This window comes from Coregonus clupeaformis, chromosome 15 (genome assembly GCF_020615455.1).
Source record: "Coregonus clupeaformis isolate EN_2021a chromosome 15, ASM2061545v1, whole genome shotgun sequence".
Taxonomy (NCBI): Eukaryota; Metazoa; Chordata; class Actinopteri; order Salmoniformes; family Salmonidae; genus Coregonus; species Coregonus clupeaformis.
Genome location: NC_059206.1, coordinates 29,544,445 through 29,559,704, shown reverse-complemented (window position 1 = coordinate 29,559,704; position 15,260 = coordinate 29,544,445). Strand labels below are relative to the sequence as shown.

The following is a 15,260-nucleotide window of genomic DNA, read 5'->3' as shown; positions in this document are numbered from 1 at the left end:
GGCTCAGTTGGTAGAGCATGGTGTTTATAACACTAAGGTTGTGGGTTTGATTCCCATGGGGGACCAGTATGCAAAAGTACTACTGTAAGTCTCTCTGGTTAATAGCCTCTGCTAAATGACTGAAATGTACTGCATGCTGGCTATTAATAAGGTGGCAACACAAGACCTTTCAGGGTGTATTCATTGTGACAGCTGCAAATAATACTTCAATGTACATGTAGGCCTAATGAAAAATAATATAGGAACTATTTAAATGTAGCAATTCAACAACAAATGTAGTTTAGCATGTCGTTGCTCAAGAGGTTTGCAAGTGTTTTTCTAATGGTTGTCAATTCTGTTGGGTTTTCTTTTTCACTGTAGTCATCCCTCTGTCTGTCCTATGCAACTAGGCCTATTTGCAGTGCAACAATGTTATCATAACTGGCCAAAATTGATCACACCAACACATTTTCTCTCCTCAACTTTCCCAGACTGTTAAAGCTGCAATATGTAACTTTTTGGACGACCCAACCAAATTCACATAGATACAGCATGTGAGTTATAGCAAGTTGAAGAAGCGGTAGATCTGTTCTATGTGCGGTAGATCTGTTCTATGTTCGGTATATCTGTTCTATGTGCGGTAGATCTGTTCTATGTGCGGTAGATCTGTTCTATGTGCGGTATATCTGTTCTATGTGCGGTAGATCTGTTCTATGTGCGGTAGATCTGTTCTATGTGCGGTAGATCTGTTCTATGTGCGGTAGATCTGTTCTATGTGCGGTAGATCTGTTCTATGTGCGGTAGATCTGTTCTATGTGCGGTATATCTGTTCTATGTGCGGTAGATCTGTTCTATGTGCGGTATATCTGTTCTATGTGCGGTAGATCTGTTCTATGTGCGGTATATCTGTTCTATGTGCGGTAGATCTGTTCTATGTGCGGTATATCTGTTCTATGTGCGGTATATCTGTTCTATGTGCGGTAGATCTGTTCTATGTGCGGTATATCTGTTCTATGTGCGGTAGATCTGTTCTATGTACGGTAGATCTGTTCTATGTGCGGTAGATCTGTTCTATGTGCGGTAGATCTGTTCTATGTGCGGTAGATCTGTTCTATGTGCGCTATTTCTATGCTTCCCATTCTTAAGTTTCGTTTTTGCATCTTTTAATTTCGTTTTTGTACACCAGATTCAAACAGCTGAAAATATAATATTTTTGGTTATTGTAAATATATTTCACAGCGGTTATGATACAATGATTCTCTACACTATAGACTGAGTGTATAAAATTATTAGGAACACTTTCCAAGACATAGACCAGCGGTTCCCAACTCCAGTCTTCGAGTACCCCCAACAATACACATTTTTATTGTAGCCCCGGACAAGCACACCTGATTCAACTTGTCAACTAATCATCAGGCCCTCAATGAGTTGAATCAGGTATGTTTGTCCAGGGGTACAACAAAAATGTGTCCTGTTGGAGGTACTCAAGGACTGGAGTTGGGAACCACTGACATAGATTGACTAGGTGAATCCAGTTGAAAGCTATGATCCCTTATTGGTGTCACTTGTTAAATCCACTTCAATCAGTGTAGATGAAGAGGAGGAGACAGGTTAAAGAAGGATTTTTAAGCTTTGAGACAATTCAAACATGGATTCTGTATGTGTGCCATTCAGCGGGTGAATGGGCAAGACAAAAGATTGAAGTGCCTTTGAACGGCGTAGGGTAGTATGTGCCAGGTGCACCAGTTCAATTGTCCACCACCCAATGGACATCCAGCCAACTTCACACAACTGTGGGAAGCATTGGAGTCAACATCGGCCAGCATCCCTGTGGAACGCTTTCAACACCTTGTAGAGTCCATGTTTTACATTCAGCAATTATCAAGAGCAAGCTGCTGTTAGAATTTAATCAACCAGGAAATGGTGGAGTGATTTCTGCATATTGCACCTTTAATTTGGCCTATGCTGTAGGCCTGTTTTACATTCAGCAATTAGCAAGAGCAAACTGCTTCTTTCCCCGAATAGGCTATTAGGCCTAGTATAAAAAATTATCAAAATAAATGTTATATGCTTTTCCTGGGATTTCACGAGAAGAGGAATGGCCTATTGCGGAGAGACTTGCGTAGCCTATATCCTATTGTGCATGGGAACAGCTGGAAGAGGTAAGAAGCTAAAGCAAGAAGTAAATATTAGCTAGATATTGGGCCATTCATTAGCTAAATATTAGGGCTATAGGCTAAATATTTACCTGTCCAAGTGCAAGAAAAAACAGTGAACAGATTATGAAATGGCAGATCTGTGTGTTCCTCCAGGCTATGCTCTGTCGTACCCGGCCACACAAAGCTCCACTATTGATTAGGGCAAGGCCTACATTTTTAGAGACAAGAAAATTACAACACAGTGCAATGAGGAATTTGAATAACTGCTCAAACATCCTGTTTTGTTTCATGCCGAAATAACAGCATACAGCCTAGGCCTGATTATGCAACTATTTAGATCAGTTTGGGTCTATTCTCGACAATTTAGAAAGTCCAGAAAGGTACATATGGTGTAATTTGTCAGGATGTAGCCTATCAGTGTTAAGATAGCCCATATTTTCCTAAAGTAGGCCTTCTCCTTTCCAACTCCCCGTGCCTCTGTAGCCTATTTTATATTCAGAAAGCAAAATCAAGCATGCATCTCTCCTCCAATAGGCTATTAGTAAAGAAAATAAATTGAAATAAGCAGGGCTGGACTAGCACATCTGGGGCCCCGGGGCACCTACCTCCAGGAGGCCCCCCCCCACCCGAAAAAACAAACAAACTTATAAGCCTAATCATTGTAGCATACACTATGTGTGCTCCCATTCCCCGGGCAGTCAGCTCGAAAAGCTAGTCTATTGATTAGATAATTTTTTTTAGTTGTAAATCTTCAAATTATCTCAGCAGCATGGCAAAATGTGTAGAATAGCATGAGATTAGCTATAAAACTGCAAATGTTTCACTCTGCCCCATGGCAATATGTGTAGAATTGCATGAAATTAGCTTTAAAAATGCAAAATTCTCTCTGTTCCTCCCACCACCCAAAATTTTAAAATCCAAAGAAATCATGGTTTGTTGGGGGCCCTGCGAAACTGTTGTATGCCACTGGGTTAGGGCAAGGAGTAGCAGTTAGGGTTTAGGGTAGGGTTGTCCCAAGGATTCTGGATAGCACTAACCCTTGGAGCATTGTAAGCTACACCTCACCAACATTCAACTCCGATGTGCAGAGACTGGGAGAAGAGTGCACACTTTGATCCAATTCTGATCACAGTTATTGCTTGATATTGGGATTGTTGTGTGCTTTTTTTAACTTGTCCATTCGGACAACTTACATTTATATTCTTCTTGTCCAACATTCTTTTTTTACCTGTCCCGGACAAGTGAACAAGCATTAATGTCGAGCCCTGGTGCTGTCTTTCTTTGTCTAGGTGTTCTCTTTGGATATTTTACCCCACTCTCTTCCACAATCCAAGTTTCTCCAGGTATGTTTGAACTATGGTTTCCAGACAAAACACTGTTTAAAATAAAACAGAATTGCAGTGCATGCTTCCTTCAAAAGTTCTCCACCAATTAGGGTTTGGAAAATAGGAAACCATCTGATATTATATGTAATATATACTGTATGTCCAGTGGTCTTTTTGGAAGATGGCAAAAGTAAGAAATGTGTTTTAATTGACCCATCACCCTCTTGCATGAGTTATGCAACAAAGCTGATCTTATTTTAGGCACCAGAGTAGGCACCCAGAGGACATGGGTGTGGACCCATGTTACTGTAATTGTTGTCTGGAGGCTACAGTAACAACACTACACAATTTATATGGTATTGCTGTAACAATAACACTATTTCCTTCCGTGCCACGTAGTTATAGCACCACTCTACACAACATAATAAAACATTTTTTTAAAGTTTGTCATTTACATTTTCACATTCAGTATGTGAGATTTGTTTTACAAAGTATTTACGTTGTAACACCATTAAATGTTTGTTTTGATACATGATGTATTGACAATACTGCACATTTCAGTGACCTGTAGGTGCAAGAACATCTCTTCATGTTATGAACACTGTGTCACATCCCAAGGTAATGACACAACTTTTCCAAAAACCAAGTTGTGGTTCAGTTGCAGTTGATGGGGTTGGTTAAATGTTATTATAATATAATCTATTTGCTCTTTTGAACCTTTCCTTTCAGAGGGAGTCCGTGAATTAGATTGCTTTGGTAAACATCTGGGCCTCAGTATGATCGGCTGGAAATGTGTGTGGACACCTGGAAAACAACAAACACACAGATACACACTCTGTACAGAACAGTAAGTTATGTAGAACACACAGTAGGCTAATTGAATGTATCTCTGTAGTTATATAATTTGATTGTTTGCATTTAAGGGTGCACTGAAGACAAGATATACATTTTTTAAATCAAATTAATGAACTACTAAATCTTATTCAATTTGATATTCTTCACAGGAAAAAGTATATCAAAATGCATGCAAACATACTGGGGACGTCTCAGACTATTAAGCTGTCCAAAAAGCTTTACATGATAGCTCATGTATTTGACGAGAGTGATTCGAAGAGTTGCACGAAGACTGTTTTCAGAGGTTCACCTCAACAATTGGGTACGTTTATGTAATTTTTTTGTCATTTTAGCAGATGCTCTTATTCAGAGCGACTTACTTATTTTTCATACTGGCCCCCTGTGGGAATCGAACCCACAACCCTGGCGTTGCAAGCGCCATGCTCAACCAACTGAGCTACACGGGACCTACAGTATGCATCTATTCCCTTCCACTATGTGATAGAAGGGTAGCCTATGGGTTTACAGCAACCATAAGATGTGATATGACCAGTCCTACCTCTATATTGTTATACACAAAATATAGTATAACAGTATAACAATGATAATTTATCACATAGCCTATGTTGTCTTAAAATTGTAGTTCGATGCGGCCCCCCATCTAATGTACACTTCAATCGCCATTCAAGAAAGTTGGATATCCAGGTCTCCTGGAGGAAGGAAGAGACCAAATATATCCCCCTTTACTCTGTGAGATACAAGGAGCTGAACAGCCTGCCATGGAAAGAGGTGGGCTTCAAAAGTCAGATATGTAATGTACTGCCTGCAGCTCATACAGTGCCTTCCAAAAGTATTCATTCCCCTTGGCGTTTTTTCCTATTTTGTTGCATTACAACCTGTAATTTAAATTGATTTATTTGGATTTCATGTAATGGACATACACAAAATAGTCCAAATTGGTGAAGTGAAATGAAAAAAATGAAAAAATAAATAATGGAAAAGTGGTGCGTACATAAGTATTCACCCCCTTTGCTATGAAGCCCCTAAATAAGATCTGGTGTAACCAATTACCTTCAGAAGTGAAATAAAGTCCACCTGTGTGCAATCTAAATGTCACATGATCTCAGTGTGTGTATACAGTGAGGGGAAAAAAGTATTTGATCCCCTGCTGATTTTGTACGTTTGCCCACTGACAAAGACATGATCAGTCTATAATTTTAATGGTAGGTTTATTTGAACAGTGAGAGACAGAATAACAACAAAAAAATACAGAAACATGCATGTCAAAAATTTTATAAATTGATTTGCATTATAATGAGGGAAATAAGTATTTGACCCCTCTGCAAAACATGACTTAGTACTTGGTGGCAAAACCCTTGTTGGCAATCACAGAGGTCAGACGTTTCTTGAAGTTGGCCACCAGGTTTGCACACATCTCAGGAGGGATTTTGTTCCACTCCTCTTTGCAGATCTTCTCCAAGTCATTAAGGTTTCGAGGCTGACTTTTGGCAACTCGAACCTTCAGCTCCCTCCACAGATTTTCTATGGGATTAAGGTCTGGAGACTGGCTAGGCCACTCCAGGAACTTAATGTGCCCACCAAAGCATAATGTTTCCACCTCCATGTTTGACGGTGGGGATGGTGTTCTTGGGGTCATAGGCAGCATTCCTCCTCCTCCAAACACGGTGAGTTGAGTTGATGCCAAAAGAGCTCGATTTTGGTCTCATCTGACCACAACACTTTCACCCAGTTCTCCTCTGAATCATTCAGATGTTCATTGGCAAACTTCAGACGGCCCTGTATATATGTGCTTTCTTGAGCAGGGGGACCTTGCGGGCGCTGCAGGATTTCAGTCCTTCACGGCGTAGTGTGTTACCAATTGTTTTCTTGGTGACTATGGTCCCAGCTGCCTTGAGATCATTGACAAGATCCTCCCGTGTAGTTCTGGGCTGATTCCTCACCGTTCTCATGATCATTGCAACTCCACGATGTGAGATCTTGCATGGAGCCCCAGGCCGAGGGAGATTGACAGTTATTTTGTGTTTCTTCCATTTGCGAATAATCGCACCAACTGTTGTCACCTTCTCACCAAGCTGCTTGGCGATGGTCTTGTAGCCCATTCCAGCCTTGTGTAGGTCTACAATCTTGTCCCTGACATCCTTGGAGAGCTCTTTGGTCTTGGCCATGGTGGAGAATTTGGAATTTGATTGATTGCTTATGTGGACAGGTGTCTTTTATACAGGTAACAAGCTGAGATTAGGAGCACTCCCTTTAAGAGTGTGCTCCTAATCTGAGCCCGTTACCTGTATAAAAGAAACCTGGGAGCCAGAAATCTTTCTGATTGAGAGGGGGTCAAATACTTATTTCCCTCATTAAAATGCAAATCAATTTATAACATTTTTGACATGCATTTTTCTAGATTTTTGTTTTGTTTTTCTGTCTCTCACTGTTCAAATAAACCTACCATTAAAATTATAGACTGATCATTTCTTTGTCAGTGGGCAAACGTACAAAATCAGCAGGGGATCAAATACTTTTTTCCCTCACTGTATATACACCTGTTCTGAAAGGCCCCAGAGTCTGCAACACCACTAAGTAAGGGGCACCACCAAGCAAGCGGCACCATGAAGACCAAGGAGCTCTCCAAACAGGTCAGGGACAAAGTTGTGGAGAAGTACAGATCAGGGTTGGGTTATAAAGAAATATCAGAAACACTGAACATTTTTACATTTACATTTTAGTCATTTAGCAGACGCTCTTATCCAGAGCGACTTACAGTTAGTGAGTGCATATATTTTCATACTGGCCCCCCGTGGGAATCGAACCCACAACCTTGGCGTTGCAAAGGCACCATTAAATCCATTATTAAAAAATTGAAAGAATATGGCACCACAACAAGCCGCCCACCAAAACTCACGGAACAGGCAAGGAGGGCATTAATCAGAGAGGCAACAAAGAGACCAAAGATAACCCTGAAGGAGCTCCACAGAGCTGGGCTTTACGGAAGAGTGGCCAGAAAAAAGCCATTGCTTAAAGAAAAAAATTACACGTTTGGTGTTCGCCAAAACACATGTGGGAGACTCCCCAAACATATGGAAGAAGGTACTCTGGTCAGATGAGACTAAAATTGAGCTTTTTGGCCATCAAGGCAAATGCTATGTCTGGCGCAAACCCAACACCTCTCATCACCCCGAGAACACCATCCCCACAGTGAAGCATGGTGGTGGCAGCATCATGCTGTGGGGATGTTTTTCATCGGCAGGGACTGGGAAACTGGTCAGAATTGAAGGAATGATGGATGGCGCTAAATACAGGGAAATTCTTGAGGGAAAATCTTTAATAAGACTTAAAGATTGCTGAACACCAGCGGAACCCATCCACCTTGAAGGAGCTGGAGCAGTTTTGCCTTGAAGAATGGGCAAAATCCCAGTGGCTAGATGTGCCAAGCTTATAGAGACATACCCCAAGAGACTTGCAGCCGTAATTACTGCAAAAGGTGGCTCTACAAAGTATTGACTTTGGGGGGGTGAATAGTTATGCACGCTCAAGTTCTGTTTTTGTCTTATTTCTTGTTTGTTTCACAAGAAAAAAGATGTTGCATCTTCATAGTGGTAGGCATGTTGTGTAAATCAAATGATACAAACCCCCAAAAAATCCATTTTAATTCCAGGTTGTAAGGCAACAAAGTAGGAAAAATGCCAAGGGGGATGAATACTTTCGCAAGCCAGAGATGGCTTATCGACTTGAAACAAACTGGCGTGAATAGTGAAACTCTTGGGGACGGTTTCCCGGACACAAAATAAGACTAGTCCCAGACACAGATTAAGCTTAGTCAATGGAGAATCTCCATTTAAAGTGCTTTTTAGTCTAGGGTTAGGCTTAATCTGTGTCTGGGAAACCAGCCCTAGTAGTCCAAGACTGGAAAAGACCAATGCAACAAACAAAAAAAGTTATACAAACCTAACCTCTTATTTATGTTTTTTATAGCTACCAGTGCAATCCAAGAATATAAATAGGTGCACTGTGGGTAATCTTAACTCCTCACTGTCCTATGAGGTGCAGATACAGTGTGTGGCCAACAATAAATGTACACAGTGCCCCTGGAGCGAGGCTTTCACTGTCCCACCGGGTGAGTTTACCTTTTACCTAAAACTAAAATCTGGGATCCAGAAATAGGCTTAATCAATTGTCCACTCTACTGATTTACAACATCAAATAAGCAAAATGTGTCCATTGTGTCCATTTCTTTTCTTCTCTTTTCTAAGAACTTACTGATACGCCTGTCATTGAGATGGTAAAAGATAGTCGTCCACAAACCAAAGGGAGGAGATTAGTGATCATAAAATGGAAGGTAATTCATTTCCCCATGAGTAACTTAACCTTACAATGTGCAAATTAAAAATATGTGAAAATAGTAAGTTTGTGAGTAAACTGATGTAGGTAGACAGTTATAAAAGTGAACAGTTTATTGCACTACATGATAAACTGAGTATACAAAACATTAAGAACACCTGCTCTTTCCATGACATAGACTGACCAGTTGAATCCAAGCTATGATCCCTTACTGGTGTCACTTGTTAAATCCACTTCACCCAATGTAGATGAAGGGGAGGAGACAGGTTAAAGAATGATTTTTAAGCCTTGAGACAATTGAGACATGGATTGTGTATGTGTGCCATTCAGAGGATGAATGCAAGTGCCCTTCGAACGGGTTATGGTAGTGGGTGTCAGGCGCACCTATACACGTTTCCTGTGTGTATCAAGAATGGTCCACCACCCAAAGGACATCCAGCAAACTTGACACAACTGTGGGAAGCATTGTAGTCAACATGGGCCAGCATCCCTGTGGCACGCTTTCGACACCTTGTAGAGTCCATGCCCCGACGAATTGAGGCTGCTCCTAATGTTACTATAATATGTATAATATAAAGCTTGATCCTACCATTGTCCTGTACATGTTAGTTTGCAGCCAGTGAGTTAGCGGAGGGCTACAGTGTTTCTGTGGGGAAGGCCTCAGGAGAGGACCCCATTGAGACCTTCAACACCAGCAGGCCCCTACTCATAGTGACCCTGTCTCACTCAGCATACCACCTCAAAATCACAGCTCTCAACGGGGCTGGGACCTCACCTGCAGCACAGAGCACTATACAGCCACTGGACGGCAAAGGTAGAAACACCTATCTACTGTTTTGCTATCCTCGAATACAGGGATCACAGACTCCGGCCATGTCAGAATGTATTCACTATGTTGCTTGAGCAGTATTATGAGTTATGAGTAAGTTATGATGTTGCATTAGAATGACCTTACTAGTTGCTCTCATGTGTAGCAGCATGGTATCAGTCTGTTGAAGTGGGATGTCTCGGAGATATCTCAGATGCAGGAGAAAGGACTATGACGTGTTGTTTGGTTTGTCTCTACAGACTTATATGGGAAGCTGAATGTGACATTCAATTGCAACACGTCCTTTACTGTTTCCTGGGTGGATGACCTGATCAAAACCTACTCCTGCTTCTCAGTGGAATGGTGGAAGAGAGGAAACAAAGCTGCTCACAAGTCCTTCTATGAGGATGAGAACAATTATGAAGTCATACCATTGCAGGGTAGGGTACATACCTCTCTTTCCTGTGTTAACATGAAAACAACAGAATTCACATATTCGGATTGATACAGCACATTATCATAACCAGAACTACACAGAGATTGCATGTTTAACAGTTATGAGCTCCCTCCCACAAATCCAGTTTGACTTAATCAAAGATGTTTCCCCATCTTGTTGTATGAACTAAAGAGCCATTAGAGCTATATAAGAGGTACACCTTCACTCTGCACACGAGGCCAGACAAAGAGCCCTGCAACCTGAAGTTCATCAACAACAGCGAGAGCACCTACGGGAGGGTCCAGGCCTACTTCACTGAAGGATGTGAGTCTGAGTTTTCTTTTTTATCTACAATAAATATTTTGATTTTTCACAATAAACAAAAACATACATCGTTTCTAATGCTTGTAAGACTTTGCCCCATATAACTTCAAAATGTGTGATGTTGTTTGTCTGTAGCCAGATTCTTTCCCATATTTAATCCTTAAGAGTCTATTGACGTCAATCTAAGTAGCATAATACAAAAATCCCCATCAGAATCTGTCAGTTTAAGCTAGAGATACAGTATCAGTTTTTTGCTGCATCTCAGTCCACCACATCCGCCTATCTCGGTGGAAGGTGGCCGAGCTACAGCGGTGTTTGTCAGACCATGAGACATGCTGAAAATCGGTCTTCTCACAAACGTCTAGCGTCCTAACGGTTTGGAATAATACATTCTATACATTAGTTTATACTGGATTATGCATACATTTTCGTTAACTGTAATTTTGTTTATGTTCCAACACTCCATCTTGTGCCAATATCAGTTATTTTAAAGTCTTGGTTCCAATAGTTTATATATTTTTCTAAGAGATTGTCAACCTCTACAAGGTTTTGTGTATATTACCCATCATATGAGTATATTTTTCGGACTCAAATATGATTCCCTCAACATTGCTCGGATGTCCAAAAGCTTTTAGGTCAACATTTCGTGATATAAAACTTTTAAGTTGCATATATTATATTTCCAATTACCACGTCATTTACGGTTTCTGTGCCTTTAGTTTCCCATGTGGGCCAATTTATCGGTGAATTCTGAAAACCTATCCAAGGATTGTTCGATAGGGGTGTGTTTTTAGGGAGTGATATTGGTTCTTCTTCATTTTCTTCTATGTTGTTAGAATGTTCTTAACTACAAAGTTCTTAATGTTTCTTAGCTCCATCCTTTGAAAACATATACATGAAAAGATTCTGGGGGTGAGCATGTGCATCTTCAATCTGTACCCATTGTTCCTCTTTAGTGCATTTAACAATATGTCCCAAGTAAAAGCCTTGGGTGGCGAGTTGATAGAAACCAGTTAGTTAAAACCACCCTCAGATTTAGGGACATCTGATCATCACACAAACGCATACCATAAGCAAAGACACAGGGAACCACTTCATGTACTTATTAACATGTTATAGTGTACATACCATATATGACCGCTTGAGCAACTGCATGTCCCAATCAATCAACCAACCACCCACCCACCAACCAATTAATCATAAATGCATTGCGATCAGATTCAGTGTATTTTCCTCTCAGCCCCCCTTAGTGCCCCAGGGAACATCAGCAGCAGTAATGTTACCCATAGTTCCATGGTGCTGAAGTGGACATCGGTCCCTGAGGAGGACACCAGAGGTTTCCTGCTGGGCTACGTCCTCCACTACACAGAGAGCCCGCAGGACGGAACAGACACTGAAACAAGTAAGATTGTGAACATCGAATGAATCAAAAAGGAGCCAATTGATGCTGGCCTTAGAGACTTGCAGTGTGAGTATTCGTAGAATGCGAGCAGAGTAAAGTACAGTGTGTGCAACTTATCCTACTGTCTTTTACATGTCATGGCACGTAGACGGTTTTATAATTTGTGGCTAGTATCCAGACCCCTTCACTTTTTCCACATTTTGTTACGTTACAGCCTTATTCTAAAATGGATTTAAAAACAATACCGCATAATGACAAAGCGAAAACAGGTTTTTAGAAATGTTTGCAAATGTAAAAAAGTAAGAACTTCCATTTCACATTTACATAAGTATTCAGACCCTTTGTTAAAGCACCTTTGACAGCGAATACAGCCACAAGTTTTCTTGGGTATGTCGCTACAAGCTTGGCACACCTGTATTTTGGGAGTTTCTCCTATTCTTCTCTGCAGATCCTATCAAGCTCTGTCAGGCTGGATGGGGAGCGTCGCTGCACAGCTATTTTCAAGTCTCTCCAGAGATGTTAGATCGGGTTCAAGTCCGGCTCTGGCTGGGCCACTCAAGGACATTCTGAGACTTGACCCGAAGCCACTCCTGCCTTGTCTTGGCTGTGTGCTTAGGGTCGTTGTCCTGTTGGAAGGTGAACCTTCATCCCAGTCTGAGGTCCTGAGCGCTCTGGAGCAGGTTTTCATCAAGGATCTCTCTGTACTTTGCTCCGTTCATCTTTCCCTCAATCCTGACTAGTCTCCCAGTCCCTGCCGTTGAAAAACATCCCCACAGCATGATGCTGCCACCACGCTTCACCGTAGGGATGGTATCGGCCAGGTGATGAATGGTGCCTGGTTTCCTCCAGACGTGACGCTTGGCATTCAGGCCAAAGAGTTCAATCTTGGTTTCATCAGACCAGAGAATCTTGTTTTTCATGGTCTGAGAGTCCTTTAGGTGCCTTTTGGCAAAGGTTCTCCCATCTCCACAGAGGAACTCTGGAGCTCTGTCAGTGACCATCGGGTTCTTGGTCACCTCCCTGACCAAGGCCCTTCTCCTCGTATTTCTCAGTTTGGCTGGGCGGCCAGCTCTAGGAAGAGTCTTGGTGGTTCCAAACTTCTTCCATTTAAGAATGATGGAGGCCACTGTGTTCTTGGGGACCTTCAATGCTGCAGACATTTTTTGGTACCCTTCCCCAGATCTGTGCCTCGACACAATGCTGTCTCGGAGCTCTACGGACAATTCCTTCAACCTCTTGGCTTGGTTTTTGCTCTGACATGCACTGTCAACTGTGGGACCTTTTTATATAGCCAGGTGTGTCTTTCACAAATCATGTCCAATCAATTGAATTTACCACAGGTGGACTCCAATCAAGTAGTAGAAACATCTCAAGGATGATCAATGGAAACAGGATGCACCTGATCTCAATTTCGAGTCTCATAGCAAAGGGTCTGAATACTTATGTAAATAAGGTATGTTTTATTTTTAATACATTTGGAAAAATTTGCTAAAACCTGTTTTCGCTTTGTCATTATTGGTTGTGTGTAGATTGATGAGGAAAATAAATAATTTAATCCATTTTAGAATAAGGCTGTAACGTAACAATGTGGAAAAAGTGAAGGGGTCTGAATACTTTCCAAATGCACTGTATGTACAGTTACTCTTAGAAGTCAAGACTTCCTGCACACTATCAGATATTACTACCACATCTAGTTCCCAAAAGGCTCAAGTTTTAAACGAGAACTGTTGTTTAAATGGTAACTTCCTTAAAATGATTATTGTGGTCTTACTACTACTTATTCTGATGCTTCACTGACTTTGACTATTGTTCTCACTGTAACAGACGTCACTGTGGATGCTGGTTCAAGCAGCTATGAGTTGGTGGACCTAAAAAGCAATACTGTGTACCAGGTCCAGTTGTCTGCCTTCACTGCTGCAGGAATGGGAGTGAGAAGCTCAGCTGTATACTTTGAAACCAAGTCAACAGGTTTGCATCTTGATCTTTCATCAGTGGTTATATTTTAATGACAATCTCTGATATCCCACATTTGGAATGCCATTTTGTATTAATTTAAAGGACCTGTCCTGCCTGCTTTCCCTCCCCAGCATCCCTGTCTATGAGTGGTATGATAGCAGGGGTCATTATTGGAGTAACTTTACTCTTACTTGTGGTTAATCTCGGCTCTCGGTTGTTAAAAAGGTACGGTCGTCATGTTTTTAAGTCAAAGGTGTATTCATATCTGTTAGTGTTGCTCTATTAACTGTTGCCCAATGGAATCCAAGTAATGGAAACTTGAATGAATTATATGGTCATTTGTTGTACTTTCAGAGCAAAGAGACTACTCTGGCCAAGTCTCCCTAATCCTGGTAACAGCAATGCCATTCAGAAAATAGATGGGGTCTACAAGCTGGTAAGAAAAATTGAGTAATGATGCAGAACAGATTTATTGCATTTATGTCTCAGATCAGACATGTTGCTGTTAGATTTTTCCCCTCCGGAACAATAAAGATTGATTGATTATCGTAGGAACTCCTGGAGCCCATCAACAGACAGAAGTTAGAGGAAGAGGAGGGGGACGCCAACAGTCTGCACATTGTTGACAGAAGAGAAGATATGTCTCCCGTTAGCAACCTCCATAGCAACAGTGACTCGTGTCTACACCTCAACACAGACCACGAAGACAATCAAGGGCCTTCAGAGACAACCGCAGACTCTGCCGAGCCCACTAAAGTAGACCCTCAAATCAGCATGGGTTTGTGCCGAAGAGACACAGCCACAGACAGTAGAGATCAAGATCCCACTTCTGACACCATTAAACCTACCACAGACAGAAGACAGACAGACCCTGTACCCATTAGCACGGCGGCCCACCAGTGCCCGCAGTTGTCCTTTATGAGTGATTACACGACCATGGAACTCTTCCAACAGGCTATGCCTCAGTGTGTTCCAGCCACTATGTCATTATCATCGGAACCCCAGGGTCAGTCAAGCCAGTCAGAGGAAACAGACTCACCCCTGACCAGAACAGGGTTAGATTACATACGCCAGTCCCTCTACGATACTGTCCTCCACCTGTCCCAAGGCAGCACCAGTCCAACTCAGAACACTGAGGTGTATGTCACGGTTCTTTGAGAATGTTTACTGTAGATTCTAGATTCTGCCATTCTCACTGAGATGCTGTGGAACAATTTTCAGCATTTCTTTCTATGTAAAAAAACAGCTGCTGCCATCAGTGTCACCCTGTTCACTAGACTACTTAAAGAGTTCTGGACATGATGGGATCGTCATTACTCTGGAATGAGAAACCTTTCAATGACATATAGGACCTTAAACGCTGTTATCCAATCAAAATGTGTATTGGTGGTCACAGAATATATTGAGGGATTGTTCGAGGAGCAGAAATGTCCCAATAGTTTTGTTTGTTGTGGTTTTAAATAAAATCCTGGATCAGAGACCATTTTATTCACGGTTTACGTGAACTGACATAGTGAACCTGTCCAACATCAGAAAGATGGCCCCTCTAACAAAGACTATTACAAGTATAGTTGACTTTTATTTGACGCAAAGTCTCTTTAATGGATATATTTTGGTTAGGATAGTCTAATGTGAAATATAGTAGGTATTTTGTCAAAGGTACAATTTCAGGAGGAACACACAA

General features: G+C 41.5%; 1 protein-coding gene across 1 annotated transcript; it reads left to right on the top strand.

The window, feature by feature from the left end:
- The first annotated feature begins 1,907 nt into the window (after positions 1 to 1,907).
- Positions 1,908 to 15,054, top strand: LOC121582617 (interleukin-31 receptor subunit alpha). Its single transcript, XM_041898548.2, has 16 exons — positions 1,908 to 2,141; positions 3,428 to 3,481; positions 4,025 to 4,081; positions 4,193 to 4,310; positions 4,468 to 4,619; positions 4,941 to 5,086; positions 8,285 to 8,426; positions 8,563 to 8,648; positions 9,260 to 9,464; positions 9,719 to 9,898; positions 10,087 to 10,218; positions 11,459 to 11,620; positions 13,445 to 13,588; positions 13,708 to 13,801; positions 13,931 to 14,012; positions 14,129 to 15,054. The coding sequence occupies exons 1-16, from the start codon at positions 2,078 to 2,080 to the stop codon at positions 14,732 to 14,734; spliced, it is 2,424 nt and encodes an 807-aa protein (XP_041754482.2). The 5' UTR covers positions 1,908 to 2,077; the 3' UTR covers positions 14,735 to 15,054.
- The last annotated feature ends 206 nt before the right edge of the window (positions 15,055 to 15,260 follow it).